Source organism: Choloepus didactylus, chromosome 6 (genome assembly GCF_015220235.1).
Source record: "Choloepus didactylus isolate mChoDid1 chromosome 6, mChoDid1.pri, whole genome shotgun sequence".
Lineage (NCBI taxonomy): Eukaryota > Metazoa > Chordata > Mammalia > Pilosa > Megalonychidae > Choloepus > Choloepus didactylus.
The window spans coordinates 27,834,131-27,853,398 of NC_051312.1; the positions used below are offsets into that span (position 1 = coordinate 27,834,131).

The 19,268-nt window shown below is 35.1% G+C and overlaps 1 protein-coding gene and 1 pseudogene across 1 annotated transcript; both read right to left on the reverse strand.

Moving 5' to 3' along the window:
• Window positions 1-2,249: 2,249 nt before the first annotated feature.
• LOC119536190 (olfactory receptor 5L2-like) lies at window positions 2,250-3,200 on the reverse strand. Its single transcript, XM_037838894.1, has one exon. The coding sequence runs from the start codon at window positions 3,198-3,200 to the stop codon at window positions 2,250-2,252; it is 951 nt and encodes a 316-aa protein (XP_037694822.1).
• A 1,362-nt stretch (window positions 3,201-4,562) lies between these two features.
• On the reverse strand, window positions 4,563-12,707 carry LOC119536820 (annotated as a pseudogene).
• Window positions 12,708-19,268: the final 6,561 nt, after the last annotated feature.

Consider the following 19,268-nt stretch of genomic DNA (forward strand, 5'->3'; position numbering starts at 1 on the left):
ATTCAATGTTTTAAATTCTCTGAGGAGAATAGTGCATTGTATATTGATACTCTCCAGTTCATTGGGTCCCAACATGGGTCACTTTTTTTCCCCAGGGGACATTTGTCAATGTCTGGAGATAATTTTTCTTGTCACAAATGTGGGGGCAGTTTAGGGGTGGTACTGGAAATTAGTGGAGAGTGGTCAAGGATACTGCTCAACATCCTACATGCACAGGACAGAACCCCACAGCAATGAATTCTCTAGCCCAAATTTTAAGAGTGCCAAGGCTAAGGAACCATTCTCTAGTTGGAGAAGCAAAGGCAAAGGATTTCTCTTTCTTTCATCATAAATGTCAGGTCTCAGATAATAAGGAAATTTCACCTGATTTAAAATAACTGAAAATAAAAGCAGTGCCATATTTTCATTATAAGATCAATACAACTCCCTTCTTTCAGCTAGTATATATTCATTTATTCAATTGAGATAATGAGTAGCTATTTGTGACAGGGTTAGTGGCATATTTCTAAATGGTTAATACACAAACCATGACCTCAAAAGTTTCTTTATAAGAAAAGTTACTTAGTATATTCCTTAAACAGTTCCTTGCATATTTATTATATGTAAACCCCCCAGTAACTCACTCAGGCTGTTAGCTTATCCCCAGGTAATATTTCAGAAAACTGAGGTTATAGAATTTAAGTATCTTGATCAAAATCACTGATCAGAGCCAGAACCTGGCCACAGTTGTTTAATGTCAAGACAAGTGCTCTTCTCAATTCATTATAGCAACAAAGATCAATGTTGCATTTAAGTAAGTGTCTTTAACAAAAATGTAGACAATAACCAATACCAAATGATATCTTACAGGAGTGAGAAAATCAATACAAATTTAATAGTATAGGAATATAAGGAATGCAAATTATAATTTGATTTTAAAAAGATGGATTTATTAATTTGACATTGCAACCCCCAATGCACACATATATATCAGATATCTTAATAACTGGAACCTGTAAATGCTACCCTATATAGAAGAATGTTCTTTGCAGATATGCTTGAGCTAAGTCTTTACAATTGAGGAGGCATTCTGGATTGTGTGGATGGGCCAAAATCCCATCACAAGTGTTCATGTAAGAGAGAGAAATAAGCTGATTTCATACAAACACACACACACACACACACACACACACACACACACACACACAGACAAGACAGTTTTGTAAAGATGCCTTGAATATTGGAATGTTAAGGCCATAAGCCAAGGAAGCCAGCAGCCACCAGAAGATGGAAGAGGCAAGGAATGGAGTATCCCTTAGAGTCCCAGGACAGAGGGAGACCCTGCAGGCAACCTGATTTTGGCCCAGTGATACTGACTTCAGATTTCCAGACACCAGAACATTGAAAAATACATTTCTATTATTTTAAGCATCCAAGTTTGTGGTAACTTGTTCAGGAGCCACAAGAAACTAATGTAAAGTGAAAGATTTGGAAATGTAGAAAATGAGTAAAATAAAATCCGGCAGAACATAATAACATTAACAAAGCCATGGAGACTTGAAAAAGGTAAGAAATGAATTTCCTGATGTACTTGTTTAATCAAGAATTAAGGTGAAATACAGAGCAAAAAGTAAAAATGACAATAGCAGCAGCTAGTGCTTAATCAATTATACTTTACTATATATAGCACTAAGAATTTAAGATGATTATTTAAATAATTGTCATTGCAATTTTATGGATAGGTACAGAATTATTATCTCCATTTTAAAGATGGGAATATTTTTAAAATTTTCATTATTATAATTTTTATAATAGAAAAAATAGTAAAGAAGAAAAATAATAAGCAGAAATAACACAAAATCACACCTGTAAATACAGGTAAGTACATGGGAAACTCCCTGAAAGAAAAATGCCATTAGTTCAATACAAGAAGTCAGATAAATTAAGGGCGATGGAAAGAAATGTCTCTTTCTGTATGTTCGTTAGAGATATGTTGGTGTTACCTGGAACCAAAACCCTGAAGCAAAACATTACTTTCTGCAAAATCACTCAAAACAGTTATGGATGGGTGAAGAGAAACAAAGGTGGCAGACACATTTTACTATATTCTGACCAATAAAGGGGATTTTTAGATAAAGCTCAAAGACAAGCAGAAATCAAAAGATGCATAGTCCCCTGGATTTTAATGCTCTTCCCTCTTTGCCATTTTATCCACATTCACTAAGACACAAGCTCCTCACTGAAGCTTCCTTTTGAAACCATAAGTACAACTAAGAAATTAGCCCTCCAGAAAGTAATTTGAATCCCACCATTTTCCTGAGGGCTGCCTTCACATCCTTGTTCCTCAGGCTATAGATCAAGGGGTTCAGCATGGGAATCACTACAGTATAGAACACCGTGGCCACTTTATCAGTTTCCATACTATAGTCAGAACTGGGTCTGCAATAAATGAAAAGGATTGTTCCATGAAAGATAATGATGGCTGTGAAATGAGAAGCACAGGTGGAAAAGGCTTTGCGCCTTCCTTCTGCAGAGTGAATCCTCAGGATGGTGATGAGAATAAAAATATAGGAGGTGAGGATAATCGTGATGATGATGATCTCATTGGAAGTGGCCACAATAAATAATAGCAGTTCATTCATAGACACATCAGAGCAAGCAAGAGATAAGAGAGGGGGTAAATCACAGAAGAAGTGGTTAATCACCTTTGATCTATAGGATGGGGTATCAAGAGCTAAGAAAATATGAATCAGAGAACACACTGCTCCACAGAGATAGCAGGCAGATACCAGCCCCATACAGAGCTTCTGGGACATGATAATCATGTAGAGTAGTGGATTACAGATGGCCACAAAGCGGTCATAGGCCATCATAGCCAATAGGAAGTCCTCTGTGATTGCATAAGTACAAAACAAATACAATTGTACTATACATCCCAGGAAGGAAATAGTTTTGTCCTTGCTTAAGGTATTGGCCAGCATCTTAGGCACAATTATGGTGGAGTAGCAGAAATCCACAAGGGACAAGTGGCTAAGGAAAAAGTACATGGGGGTGTGAAGCTGAGAGCTGATCTGGATCACTGTGAACATGCCCAGGTTGCCCATCACTGTGACTCCATAGATGAGAAGAAACACCAGGAAGAAGATGACACTCAGCTCAGGGAGGTCTGATAATCCCAGGAGGATGAACTCTGACACAGTGCTGCAGTTTTCCTTCTCCATTTGCCACTAGATTGCATTTCAGGGAAATACAATATTTTTGTCTACCTCCTAGGAACAGACTAACAGAGGGAAAATTGTTTTACATTAACTTCAGAGAAATAGAATATTGATAACAAACACTTTTCTTATTAATTAATTAAAAAACCCACAATTTTCAATTTATTCCAGTTGTGAAATACCTTAGTGGAGCTCACTGATCAAAACTAATTTTAGAATCAAGAGAAACTTCACATGGGGCTCCACACTTATTACCACAATAGAATTGAGAAGTTATTTTCGTTAGTTGGTTTGTTGGACTTGAAATAGATCAGATGATATGTTACCACCCCATGAAAATTAACACACCTGTTCTCTGAAAACTTTTATAAGCTCTGTTCAATCAGGGCTATTGAGATAATATATAATGTGCACTTTTTTTAGTTCATTCTATCAGTAACATAAATTTACCCAGGTTAGGTTCTCTGAAATCCCATTGTTGGAGAATGTGAGATCATAGATGTAGGAGTACATACGTGACTTCACATGTGCAATGAAAAGTGAATGAAGGGAGGATAGACTAGAAACCATGCAACCTGGAATTTTTTTTCCATATATTGGACTAAATTTAAAGAAATTGAACACAGAGTGATCCAGTAGTTAGGGATTCTCCTCTACTTAATCAAAAATATGTGAATTATTTGCCTGCCCCAGAGAAAGTCCAAATATGAACTTGAAAACTATTCTTCCTATTTTCTAGGCCAATAGTAGGAAATTAGATTGTGGTAAACACAATAGAAAGTTCAAAAGGATATATTTCCTTTCTCACACAGAGATAGTTTTCATGTCCATGACTCCCCATGACCAGTTTATGGGCACATTAATCCAACCTTCAGAATTAAGGTGACAAACAAGGAGCATCCCCATGGTCATTTTTCTAAAGTATATGAAGGAAAATGGTGTGACAGAAGGAAGAAAGAGGAGTAAAGAGGGAAAAATAAGGAAGATATACCATTTTGTTTAGTCTGTGTTCTTTTGCACACTAATAGATGTTAGCCAATGGTTGGTGCACTGATGAAATTGTGCTAATTTCCCATCGACCATCTCTTAATGCCAAAAGAAGTATTTCATGCCATAAGTGCACCAGAATATGAGTTCTGTTAAAAATTTTTTAACTAGAAGAGTTGATTTAGACATACTTTTAAAATAATTTTTGCTTAGAAAATATATCCATTTCCATTTTCAATTTAATTGAGCCTAGTTCCAGCTAACAAACCTGATGGACACACGTATCCTCCCTGTCTTGAAGATGTCAGAATATGTACAGAAAGGAGCTAGGATTTTATACCTTAATTAAGCTCCTGGGAACTACATATCTTAAACTCCCTAAACAATTATTATTCTCTATGGAATAAAAAAAGTTAAAAATTTAAAATAAAAATAACTCTATAGAGGGTACAAGGTTCAAACAATTAATCTCTATGGCATAGCTTCAGGAAAAAATTTTAATCCTAAATGGGAAAAATTATTTAAAGCCACACATACCTCCTTCCAAATTTCTTGGTGCATTATGAAACTGTACATTCCAGTATTGTAAACATGAGCCACAGTTCATATTATCATTCTACTTTCCCCTTCTCATAGTATTATAAAATCTCCTATCTTCCTGCAGGCCATAATGTCTAAAGCCACAGCAGAATTTCTTCAAATACCAGAAAGACAATGAGCCTCCTGGCAGAAAATTATTTTAATGGATTACACAACTGAGCACTTTTTATGTGCTAGACAAATATTCACTCTTTTATTCTTCTTAAAAACTCACCAACAGACCCTAAATATTATACAAGATTCAGTAGCTAATTATCAGTGTATCTGAACAAGATATCAGATCTTTGTTTTTCCACCTATCAGAGAAGACTGAGGCATGGGCAGTTGTAACTTGGCTAAAGTCAAAGTCAAAGCATCATGCTGCTTTCTGGTTTTCCCACTCATATGACCTGTAGCCAGTGTTAGGGCTGCATTTTCCTTAATGGATGGCCAATGTTATTAGCCATTAAATGAGACCACATCATATTCTAGGTGTGCTCTTCTTTATTATGACAATCTGGGTCACAGTGTTCCAGTTTATGCCTCTGCATCTTTGGGTATACACAAAGTCTTTTCAAGGTGTACAGGAACAAAAGGTAGTTTCAAGTAAAGCAATTTTCATACCCCAAACTATCATATAATGTGTTCCTAAAATTGATCTGCAAAGAGCATGCATTCAATGTTGAGATATTCTTGTTCTCCTACCCACTGTCTCTTTTGCAACTTACAAAAAAGTGAAGGTTTTAACCAACCTACATGTACTGATAACCCCCATGTATAAAAACATATGGAACAAAACAAAGGAATGGATAACTTGGAAAATTGTTGTGCCTGAGCCTTTCTTTACTTTTGAATTGTTTAATCAAGGTGACTTACATTCATGGTCAGGTTTTTTGCCTTTTTTGTTCTCATATATATCAATTTTAGGTCAAAGTATGTCACTAAATTGGGAGTTGTGCTTCCAAGATACTCTCCAGTTGTTTAAAGATTCAAAATGTCTGGTCCACCCTAGGCTTTAGTTCTTCCATTTGTGCCTGCACCTCAGAGAGGATATTTTTCCAGATTCTTCTCACTCTCTTAGAAGTACATACTATTACTTGTTACTCAATTCTTGAGCTGGATGTTGGCCCAGTGTCCTCAGTTGTCTGATAGGTCCCTGAAGATTTGGGACTTTGCAAAATATCTAGCTTATGTGTTCTAAGAGAGGGAGTAAATCTCTTTCTAGATTTCTGCCTCCTAAATTGAAGGCAGAAGTCTGATTATATTTTTAAAAGAAGATTCAAGTAAATGAAATTTTAACAAGATTTTAAAATATCACTTAATAAATCATACTAAAGCCCTTTTTATATAAAATTCTCAGAAACCAAGATAGGGAAAGGTTCTAAATTTCTGCACAAAAATTCCACTGGAAGTTTAGGAGATTGTCAGATTTTCCTTCAACAAAATAAGGATAAAGGACATAGTTATATTTAATTAATTATTGAAATATTCAATGATGGCAAATGACTATGAAAATTTTGACATATATGTGGATCATGATAAAAAAATTGAGCAACAGCTGTTAAAAATGGCAACATAATTCTATTCAAAACTTTGTTTTAATGCATCAAATTTAAGGAAGCTGAAATTTGTATTATTCTAGTAAAAAGAAATTCACCCATGGATAACATGACTACTTGAAACAAAGAGAAAAATCAAACTGCCCCATTAATATCACTAAGAGATGCATTTCCAATGACATTTTTAGTTTCTTTGAAAATTTAACCAAAACTTGTAATACAGTTAAGTTTTTGAATAGTAGTATAGTAATGATAGTTGAAATGATAGTTGAGATTTATTATCGTAAGAAACAAAAGGAAATAAGAAAAAAAGGAAATTTATACATCTTGGAAAGATTATATGCAAAGGAATATGCCAGTATGATTAATAAGGTATAGAGTTCTGGGTAGTAAGTGTAATGTAAATACAAGTTTAGGTACAAAAAGATGTGAGATATAATATGATGATCCATGTATTTCAAATGAATCATGATGGATATCAGATAGCTATGGTATATACTGGATGCTATAGGCTTTTCTTTTTCTGTTTGAGCTTATAATGAAAAAATATTGATATAAGTCATGTGCTACATGGCAGTTATGGGAACTAGCATGGGTAATTTGAAAATAAAGTTAGAAAATGGACAAATGTTCAAAAAGTATCTTTGCATGTGTGGTTGAAGCCCCAAATTACTGTCTTTAGTATATCACCTACTAATTTTAAAACACAGAGCATTAAAACCATAGGGATCTCCATTTCCTCAGAATACTGATTAATATGATTTTCACAAAAATGTAACCATGTTTGCCAATTTAGAGGAGAAATAGATGTGTTTCCTATTGACCCAATCAAGATTAATACAAGTCTTCTGCTACTTTTCATTATTGGCTCAAGTAAGTTAAATATCTTCCTTTCTTAATGAAATTTCAAACTAGGTAAAAAACATATTGGAAAAATGACTGTTTTTATAAGGATAAAATGAAAAATGAGCACAATTATATATTGTTTCAAAGAAATAATTTGGAAAGATTATATGAAAAGATAAACCTGATCTTATAAAATCTGATATTATAAAATTAGATATCTAGGTCTATGAGGGCCTCATAATAAATATTTACTGTATTTGGACTTTAGAGTTCATTTAAAACAACACTGAAATCCAAAGAGGGCAATTAGCTATTAATACTTATGATGTCAACTTTCAGCTGATTAAGAGGAAGACTGAGGCTATGTTCTTGCTAAAACCACCATAGTGAATTAATACATATTTATATTGATTGTTAGGTCATGGAAAAGAAGCATAAAACACAGGGTGTGAACATATCATCTCTGTTTTTGTTCCCAACATTCTAAGGAGCAATCTATTATTTCTAAACCTCTTTTATATGCTGGTGTCTTCCACACTGGAACTCTTTACTGAAATAACTTAGAATGGTAGCTACATCTAATTCATATTTACATTCCTTCAAGCACCTATCAAGATACTTTGTATGTATAAGGCATAAAATAGTAGCTCAAAAATATTTGTCAATCACTGTCTTAATTAAACAATCTCACCTCCTGAATGTTGGGCAAGCTCTTTGCCCTGCATTAAACTTCCTTCTCACTCTTCTGTTTCTCTTAGCATCTAGCCTATTCTTGCAGGCCCAGTAAAGAAGGTATGTCAATTATGAAGCAATTCCTTCTGTATCACATGTGGATTTAAACTTTCTCTCCACCAACTCTGTTATGATATTCACTATATTATACCCTTTAGAAGAGTTACATTTATACTTGCCACACAAATGCAAATGGAGTTTTAGGGACTTGAGGGTGAGAACCCTCTTAACTGTCATGGCATATTTTACTATTGTTACAATAGTAATTTGGTTGTTTAGTAGCACCTACAACCTTCCAGGTACAAGAAAAGAAAGGATGAGAGAACTAGAATTTATTGAAAATATACAATATAACATATAGTGTCTATATTTTCTTTTGTGCAACAGCCACCTTATAAAGTCACATCTCAGTGTTGTATATAAAACCTGAGGCCAGGGTCAAACAATTTTGTCTGGCTTATACAAGCACAGACAAGTATAATCCTTTTCATCTAAAACATGTTCTTTCCATTGTAAAATACTTTCTCTTATTTTATAAATTTAATTTGATTGAGATTGTTCACATACCATACAATCATCCAAAGATCCAAAGTGCACAATCAATTGCCCACAGTACCATCATACAGCAATGCAACTATCACCACAACTAATTTTTTTCAATATTTAGAACATTTTCATTACTTCATGAAAGAAATAAAGACTCCCCACTCCATTATTGACTGATAGTATTGGTATAGTACATTTGTTGATGTTGATGAAAAAATGTTAAAATACTACTAATGGTAGAACATAGCTTGCAATAGGTATATTTTTTTCTGTATATATCCCTCTATTATTAACTCTAGTTATAGTGCCATACATTTGTTCTAGTTCATGAGAGAGATTTATAATATTTGTACCGCTAATCACAGACATTGTACACCACAAAAATCACTGTTTTATACATTCCCATATTTTAACTTTTAACTTTCCTTCTGGTGACATACATGACTCTAAGCTTCCCCTTTCCACCACATTCACACACCATTCAGCAGTGTTAGCTGTTCTTACAATAATGTGACACCACTTCTTCCCATTTCCAAATATTTAAGTTCAAACTAGTTAAACATTCTGATCATACTAAGCAGCCACTCCCCATTCTTTAGCCTCATTCTATATCCAGGTAACTTATATTTCATATCTATGAGTATACATATTATAATTAGTTCATATCAGTGAGACCATACAGTATTTGTCCTTATGTGTCTGACTTATTTCACTCAATATAGTGCCCTCAAGTTTTCTTCATCAACCCGTTTTTTGTTTTCTTTTTAAAATGATTTTGTTGCCAACCATACATTCTGTCCTAAGTAAACAGTTGATGGTTCCCTGTATAATCATGTGTTTATGCATTCACCACCATCACCACTGTCTATATAAGGATATCTCCATTTCTTCCACAAAGAAGGAGGATGAGTCAAAGTAGGTAGAGAGACAAGAGAAAAAGAAAGACAAAAAATGACAGCTAAAAAGTAACAAAAGGAAAGATAGAATTAAACTAAAGTAGAATAAGAGTCAGACAAAAACAGCAATACCTAGAGTCCCATACCCCTCCCTTATGTCCCCCTGTTTTAGGCATTTAGCTTTGGTATATTGCCTTTGTTACATCAAAGGAAGCATAATACAATGAAACAATGCTGACTATAGTCTCTAGTTTACATTGATTGTATTTTTCCCCAATACCACCCCATTTTTAATACCTTGCAAGGTTGACATTCATTTGTTCTCCTCCATGTAAACATATATTTGTACATTATACCACAATTGTTGACCACTCTAAGTTTCACTGAGTTACACTGTCCCAGTCTTTATCTTTCCTCTTTCCTTCTGGTGTCTCATATGCTCCTAACCTTCCTCTTTCAACCATATTCACACTCAACTTTGTTCAGTGTACTTACTTGTTGTGCTACCATCACACAAAATTGTGTTCCAAAACTCAATTCTGTCTTTACCTGTCTGTAGTGCTCCCTTTAGTATTTCCTGTAGAGCAGGTATCTTGTTCACAAACTCTCTCATTGTCTGTTTGTCAATATTTTAAACTCTTGCTCATATTTGAAGGACAGTTTTGCCAGATAAAGGATCCTTGGTTAGTTATTTTTCTCTTTCATTATCTACTTCCTTCTTGCCTCCATGGTTTCTACTGAAAAATCTGTACACAGTCTTATTGAGCTTCCTTTGTATGTGATGGATCACTTTTCTCTTGCTACTTTCAGGATTCTCTCTTTGTCTTTGACATTTGATAATTGATTGTTAAGTGTTTTGTCATATGTCTATTAAGATCTATTCTGTTTGGGGTATGCTGCACTTCTTGGATCTGTAATTTTATGTCTCTCACATGAGATGGGAAATTTTCATTGATTATTTCCTCTATTATTGCTTCTGCCTCTTTTCCCTTCTCTTCTCCTCCTTGGACACCCATGACATAAACATTCATGTACTTCATGTTGTCATTTAATTCCCTAAGACATTGTTCATATTCTTCCAATCTTTTCCATATCTATTCTTTTGTGTGTAGGATTTCAGGTGTCTTGTTCTCCAGTTCCTGAATGTTTTCTGCCTATTGAGATCTGCTGTTGAATGTCTCCATTGTGTTTTTCATCTCTTGTGTTGTGCCTTTCATTTCCATGGAGTCTGCCAATTGTTTCTTCAAACTTTTGATTTTTACCTTACGTTCACCAAGTGTTTTCTTTATAGCCTTCATCTCTTTCACCATATCTTCCCTGAACTTGTTGATTTGATTTTTTAGTTGATTTAGCATATTTCTTTGAAATTATTTAATTGATTTTTTGTTCCTTTGACTGGGCCATATCTTTGTTTTTCCTAGTATAATTTGTAGTTTTCTGTTGTCTAGGCATCTGGTTTCCTTGATTACCCCAATCAGATTTTCCCAGACCAGAATGGGTTCAGATCAAGTTATATTAAATTTCAAGTTTCAAATTTCCCTAAGGGTGTATATTAGAAGATTGACATACTTTCCTATGAGGTCTCTAGCCACTGTGCTTTTCCTAACAGGTGGTGCCTGTCAGCCTGTTGCTCCCAACTGGTGTAAGGAGGTGTGGTTCCTTTAGGTTCTGTTTTGGCTGTTTTCCTCCAGGCTCTGTGGTCTGAGTTCTGAAGGGAAGGCCAACACTAGAGCTGGGCCCCACCTCCTTCCTGTTAGTGTAGATAGACCCCCTAGGAAGTTATCTTCCACTTTTGAATTGCTCCTTTTTCGCTCTGACTCTGTTATCTCCACCCCTGTCTGGATCAGAGCACTGTGAACTGAAAATGGCTGAGGCTTTTTCCACTAAGCCACTCAGGTTGAGAGAGAGAAACAGGGAAATAAAGCCCCCTTTCAGAGCCAGTCCATGTCCCCTCTCCCCTCCCCCCCAGTTTTTCCCTTGGCCAGAGATAGCACCTGGGATTCTGGGCTCCCTTTCCTTTGACACAGCCATTTTCTGTCTCTTTGAGGTCAGTCACCACTAAAATCATCTGCTTGTTAAGGTTTTGTCTATGTTTGCAGCTTGTATTCAGCAGTCCACATTTGTTAATTAAAACCCCAGTTGGAGCTGGGCTGAGCTATGTTTGCTTGCTCTGGAAATGCTGGTTTCCCCCACAGTGAGGTTTTGCAGCTCAGCCTGCCATGGGGGAGGGCCTACCAGTATGATTCTGCAGTTTTTACTTACATATTTTCTCCTGTGATCTCAGCCATTCCACCCAATCCAGATTGGTGTACAATGTGTGGACAGTCATGGTTGTCCCCCAGCACTTATTCCAGATTATTTACTAGTTGTTTCTGGTTGTTTATTAGTTGCTCCAGGGGTCTAACTAAAGTCCACTCCTATCTATGCTGCCATCTTGGCCCTCCTCCTCTGCTTTCTCTTTTTGAAGATCTAAGAAACATTCAATGAATTCTTTATGCTGAGTTCATTAGAAATCAGAGGTGCTATGCAATAGCTGAAGAAAAAGTTTGCTGATGCATGTATACAATACAAAAAAAATAATATCTGTGCACTATTCTATTGACTGTATCATTGATATCCCTATTTCTCAGACTGTAGATAAGAGAACTGATCATGGGGATCACCTCTGTGTAAAACACAGACACCATTTTGAGCTGCAGAGTTTGGAGTACACAGTAGATGCAGAGGACTCTGCTGTAGAAGATGGAGATGGCAGTTACATGTGAGGCACAGATGGAGAAGGCTTTCAGGCACCCACTGACTGAATGTATCTTTAGAATGAAGCATATGTAAGAAGTGAGAATGATGAATAATGTGCTCACCTAATTAAGTGGCAAAGATGAAAAGCAGAAACTGGTTGAGATAAGTATCAGAACAGCTGAGAGAGAGTAGTGAGCAGAACACACAGAAGTGATTGTGTTGAAACAATGAAAACAGAAGTTGAAAGCAGTGCATGTGAGTATCAAGGAACACATTACTCTCCATGCAAATGAAATAACCACCAGCATGGCACAGAGTTTCTGGGACATGGCTATTGTATAGAGCAGAGGGTTTCAAATAGCCACAAAGCAGTCATAGGCCATAATAGCTGATACAAAAGATTCAGTCACCACAAATGTATAAAAGTAAAAGAATTGTACTGCACAACCTTTAAAGCAAATGAATTTGTCTTCTATAAGTAGGTTCACAAGCATCTTGGGAGCAGTGATGGAGGAATAGCAGAAATCCATAAATGAGAGATGACTGAGTAAAAGTACACGGAGGTGTGCAGTTTGGGTTTAATTTTGATTATCATAATCATTCCACAGTTTCTATGAAAGCAACCCTGTAGCTAGGCAGATGTACAAAGAATGGAGGAATTTGCTTAATTTGAGAAGCCCAAGAGGGCAAATTTGGTCCCAGCATTATATTTCTCTCTGCCAGAAACATGTTTCCTATTGATGCAACCTAAAATCCATCTTGAAGATAGAATATTAACTAGACTGATGGATCCATGAAGCATGGTTAACTGTCCGTTGTGTAGAATCTAAGGTGAGATGAAATAGACCTCTATTATAATCCTAATAGGGTGTTAAGTATCCAAGAGAGAATATATCAAAAATTCAGAAATGGAATTACTAATGTCACATTCTCAAGAATTGTAAAACTTAATTCTGTCCATGCTCTGAAATGTAATTTTAAAAATTTGAAATGTAGTAATTATTAAATCAAGCAATTTTGATGGTAACATGTAATTAAATCTTCCTATAAGACATTCCAATCTCTTTGAGCTTTGTGAGTTCTGGAAAGAAAATCAAAGAATTGTTTATGTCTTTCCTACACAAACTGACAAAAAGTGGTAGCATCTAGAGTAAGTTGTGTAATTACAATTAATTTCATGTAATATTGATATGTGCATATATTGTGATTTTAAAGAAAGAATAGCCTTTTTATGTCATTTAAATCCAGACTTTAAATGGCAGTTGAACACTTCTTCATCATTCTTTTCGTCAAGTAAATCAGACATCAAGGTCGATACTGATTTATGTTTTTCAAAAAGGAATATCTATCAAACTGTCTTATTCTATAGGTGAAAAAATAGAAGCCCAAGGAAGCCATGACTATTCCAAAGGTAGAAAGATTTTAGAAAATGAACCTGCAACTACTACTTATATCCTGCTACCTATCTCTCTATGACAGGTTCATTACAGAGTGAGATATTAACATTGTCATGTTATAAATATCAAATTTTCAAATGTTTCCTTTTCCTAACTATTTCGACCATTTATTAGACAAACTTTACACTATAAAACTATGGAAATTAGTCCAAGGATAGTGTTTAGTTTCACTGTTTTGGTTTGCTAATGCTGCCATTATTCAAAATAACAGAAATGCATTGGAATTTAAAAAGGGGATTTATTAAATTTCAGATTTACAGGTCTAAGACCATAAAAGCACCCAAACTAACACATCAACATGAGGATACCTTCACTGAAGAAAGGCTGATAGCATCTAGAATACCTCTGCCAGCTGGGAAGACATGTGGCTGGCATCTGCTGGTCCTTTGCCCCCAGGTTCTGGTTTCAAAATGGCTTTCTCCAAAATGCCTCTGGTCTTCTCTCTTAGCTTCTCTCAGCCTCTGTGCATCCTTGCTTGTTCTCCCAGGGCATTTCTCTCTAAACATCTAGGGTACTCTCAGCCTCTCTGGGGCAAACTCTGGGCTTCGTCTCTCGCTTAGCATCTTCAAACATCCCTCTGTCTGCATCCCCGAGCATCTCCAAGCATCTGGGTCTGTGTCAGCTCTTAGTTTCTCTACAAGCTATCTCTCTCAGCTTCTCTGAGCTCCTTCTCTCTGTGAGTTCTCTTACAGGACTCCTGTAATCTAATTGAGAACAACCTGGAATGGGTAGGGTCACCACCTCCATGGAAATGATGTAATCACAAGGTCTTGCCTACAGTTGGGTGGACCACATCTCCATGAAAGCATTCAAACAAAAGGTCCCACCCTTTAGATTGAATTAAAAGAAAATGGCTTCTCTGGGGTTCATAAAAGCTTCAAAACAGCATAGCCACAGAGAGGTTCTAATGAGCTATGTTAACGTTACCATAATGAAATGGAATTTAGAGAAATGTCCCCACTCAGGATCAAGTATGGTAAAAAGTATTAATTTTTCATGATGTTAAAATACTTTTCTAGACTGCTCAATGTTCTCTCCCTTCAAGACACTTAGAATATGCATTCTGTACCTGTATTACCTGGTAAGAATCTGGATAAGATCTTACTTTTTCACCACTCTGTAAACACATTTATGAAAAGGGAATTCTTAATACAGAAAGAATCATGAGATTTCTCAAATCAGTGCTCAGATAAGGTTGTCAGATAAAATATAGGGCATCCAATTAAATTTGAATTTCAGAGACATAATGAATTTTTTGATATCAGTATATCCCAAATATTTTCTAAGACATACTCACATTTTCAATGATTTCATTATTTATTGGAAGTTCAAGTTAAAATGGGCATCTTGTATTTTTATTTGCAAATCTGGCAACCCTGTGCCCAGAACAACTCAGAATCTGAGTCACCAACTCAAAAGCCAGGTACTTTCCTAATTTTAATGCTATAAATTCCACATACCAAGAATCCCTTTAGTTTTCATCAAATGAAGATATTTACTGGGTGATCATTTTTGGTAAGATCATCTCTAGATCTGCAACCCAAGAAATAGACTCCAGACATTTCAACACTAAATGCCTGAGGTCCCATGCAAAGATGATGATTCCTCATGGTCTTATGTGTTCAACTATCCAAGGATTTAAGCACAAATCAGAAGACAATCTTTTCCTGACAATCCTCCATAATGAAATGGAATTTAGAGAAATTCAGTCATGACAATCAAAATATCAGCAGACCTTGTCAAATTAACCCTTGAGTAGGAGGTGCTCATAATCACCCCTGGTGGAGAAAGACTCCCTTATTTACTTGATTCTGATAGATTTTAATGTTTCTGCTGTCTAAATTCAACTTACAACTTACAACTTACAACAAATGTGTAGAGTTAATATCATGATATATTTTTTTCCAATGATGTCATTATATGGATTAAAAATGTTTATCTTTAATTGAGGAAATATTATATCAAACATCTTTCTTATAGTTTCTTCCTCTATTTTCTTTTAACTCTAATTAACCAACATTTTTTTCTGTGCTCTAAAATCTTATTTAGAGCTAGTCCTGTTTATTTTTTCTTCAAAGGGTCATTTTATTCCTGACAAGTGAATTTTATTTAAATATCTCCCTATACTGCCCTGTAAAACTCTTTCAAAAATTTACAGAAGCAGGGAGACATATAAAACTCCAGGTTAGGGCCATTCCTTTTCTCCCAATACCAGGAAACTATTGTTCAGGACTTGCATTTGAGGACTAAGGTAAGTCAGTTCCTCTATACAAAGCTCTGTAGGAAGATTATGCTCCTATTCCCCCAAATGTCCATATTTTCTCACACCTACAAACAAAAGGCAGCCCAATTATTGGTTCTGGAGAGCTTGTTTGGGGAGATGCCAAGATTCCTATACCTGCTTCCACTCCTTATGACTCCAGGACTGCAGAGAAAATCAGTTTCCTTATTGTCCAGAGGACTCAAAGCAAACCACTAATAATAACTGTTGTTTTCTGCTGTAATTCATGTTTCTTGGAAACCCTAAAGGATAGCAACGGCAGTATTAGAAACATTTTAGATGAAACTTAGCTAAAGGTTTAAATGTCTTATCCCTGTATTCTGTGATCTTCCTATATACTCCAAAAAAATTGTATAATAAGGAATCATGACAGAATTAATCTTTTTAATATACTAAGAATATACTTTGTGTTTTCCATGTTCCTGTCCTCTGAAAGGCATAACCACATCCTCAGCAACACTTCCCCATTGAGTAAGAGAATAACTCCATCTACAGGTCATTCTGCTACTTAGTTATCACCCCACCACGGGTGTTAGGTGCAAAACCTCTCTATGTATATGTTGGGAATTTGATTACTCAGTGTCACCAGAAGAGCTATATCTTAGGTTAAAACCAGTATTATTAGGGTTTCTAATGTTGCCAATATCTCAGATCCCTGATAAACATATAGATGGTCTTCTGTTGACAGCTTTATCTCTCTTTGCTTTGGATTTACTGTATAGTTTTCACCAACTCATCCAGAATTCTGCATTCCCATAACATGCCATATTTCCACCAAGTCCTTTATTCTGTTTTCTCTTTTACCACTGATGTTTCCTTAGATCACATTTTAACTATTTCATGTGTATATATTTCAATAGCCTCCAAATTGGTCTTCTTGCTATAGGTTTTCCTTTTATATCCCCCAACACACTGCCATTTAAATAACTATTTACAAAAGAAATCAATTTACATTTATATATACATATATATATATATATATATATATGCTTGAATATGCATAAATATGTCTGAAGGATATACTGTGAATTTTGTATATGACTGAGAGAAGAAAATAAAGTAGGCAGTGTGAATGCATTACTTAATATAAAAATAATTAAATTAAATAAGTGCAAACTAAAATTCAAAAAAGTGAAAACTGTCATAAGCAAATCATTCCCCAGTTTGTAAATGTGAGTTACATGGTTGCATATCTAAGTTCCTGAAAAATGGCATCTACATGCTTCTTTACTAGGCTTATTCTTTTCTAATTTTCTGTAAAAAAATTTTGGCTCAAAAATATCAAGATATATATATATATATATATATATATATATATATATATATATAGTCTTAGTTTGTTAGGACTGACTTGTCAAATACTATACACTGTTTGGCCTAAACAAAAAGAATTTATTTTCTCACTGTGGTGGATTGAATTGTGTGCCCCAGTTCAGATATGTCCATGGTCTTTGTCTACATTGTAAATAAGATCTCTTCAATAACACTTCATTTCAGCTGTGTCTCAATAAATCAGGTTGAGCTTTAATTGGGATTACTAGAGTTCTATATAAGCAGAATGAAATTTAGCACAAAGATAGAAAGCCATGGTGAACAGATAGAAGATGGAAGTTGACAGAACTTGGAAGAGAAAGGGGAAGGCACTGTCATGAACATTGTCATGTGATGGAAAAGTTAAGGACCTACCTTGCCCTGCAGCAAACCCTGGAAGGCCACAGTCATTTAGAAGAAAGCATCACCTTGCTGCCTCCTAGTCTGGATTTCTCCTAGTCTCAAAACAATGACCTAGTTTTGTATTGGCCACCAGAAAACTAATATACCTGGTTTTGAAGACTAGAAGTCCTACATAAAGATATCAACTGGCCAGTTTTTCCTGGAATCTGTAGCATCCTAGTATGGCAATCTTCCATCACACTGAGATCTCTCTGCCTTCTGGTTTCTTCTGACCGTCTGGTCTGAATTTCCTCTATTCATAAGGCCTCCAGTCATAGGGATTAATGCACACCCTTATAAATTTTGGCCAAATCAAAATAGGATCTTTGAAAATGTTATCCATAAATGACCCCATATTTGACATACCTTAACATATACAAAGATACTATTAAAAATGGGTACACACTACTGTGAATGCAGAGTAAGACTTGACCATGTCTTGTGGAGCACACAAATCAATGACCAGTTCTGCATATCTGCACATTTGTGCAGTGTCTCATAAACCTCAGTGAATTCAGCCATCAAAAACTGCTGAGATACAACATAATAGAAATATAATTATAGTGATTGACAACATGAAAAAATTATACAAATTTTAAGTGAAAAAAAAGAATGATGTGAAATGGTATCTGTACTGTGACTGAAATTTTGTAAAATTGTTTATCTTTATGGAAAATGACTGGAAGAAAATGCATTGAAATGTTACATATAACTTGTGAGGCACAAAAGCAAAAAAAATAATTTAAAAAGAAAAAATCTGCTGGATGTGAACTCAAACCCTTCCAGATGAAGTTCACATTCTTTGATAATCATGATTTCTGTTCATCATCCATTCTTTATTAGTACTCAGACCAGAGTGTGTGGTGGATATCTATGTATACATTTATGTGGCTTTCTCTGCAAGTAGTGTGTGGGTTCCTGGATATCAAGAACTAATTCTCTTTCACCTGTGTATTCTCCTCACCCATTTCTATGTCTATCCAAGAGTTCGTGTTGTTAAGATTTATTGAAATAGAACTCTTAGCCTTATATTCTTCATCTGAAACATTTGAGATAAGTTTAATGATCTTCATGCTAGAGTAAGAACACATCAATTTTTCAAGTTCATATACTAATTGCTAGGTCTCCAGACTTATCTTATCTTCTAGTCTTCCGATCTTTCTTCCATCCTTTACTGGCCTTCCAATTTTTGTGTGAGAATCAAAAAATCATGAATTGCAAAGTATTCATAGCTTGAGTGAGCTATGAGTATTCAGTTTAAAATGTATAATAAAATATGAACTCAACAGTTCTTCTTTTTTCCTGACAAATCTGAAGCCATACCATATTTTATCAATTTCAAGATATATTTTCATGTATCTCTGAGATAGGATTTATTATGCAATTAAGAATAAACCAATATTTATGTCATAGCTTAATTAACACAGTTTATTGTGAATATGTTTAATAATATTGAATCCTTTAATAATAGTTTAACTATGAAATGGTAATGGACAAAGAAAAGTACACAGTGAGAATTGTGTTGGAGATAATGTTCCTGATTTTGGACATACTGTCTTCATCTGTCTAATTAGGATATTCATAGGTTAACTAAGGACTAATTGAAAATGAATTGAGATTTATTCTTTCCAATGTCATGTCCTTCAAAATGAATGTTGACAAAATTGTGACCCCAGGTTTTATGTGGACTTGTCTAAAATCATGGCTAGTGACATAAGCAAAACTTGTAGTTGATC

Bases quoted from the DNA above. Each gene is read 5' to 3' on its own strand.
- LOC119536190 (XM_037838894.1), bottom strand. From the start codon at position 3,200: ATGGAGAAGGAAAACTGCAGCACTGTGTCAGAGTTCATCCTCCTGGGA.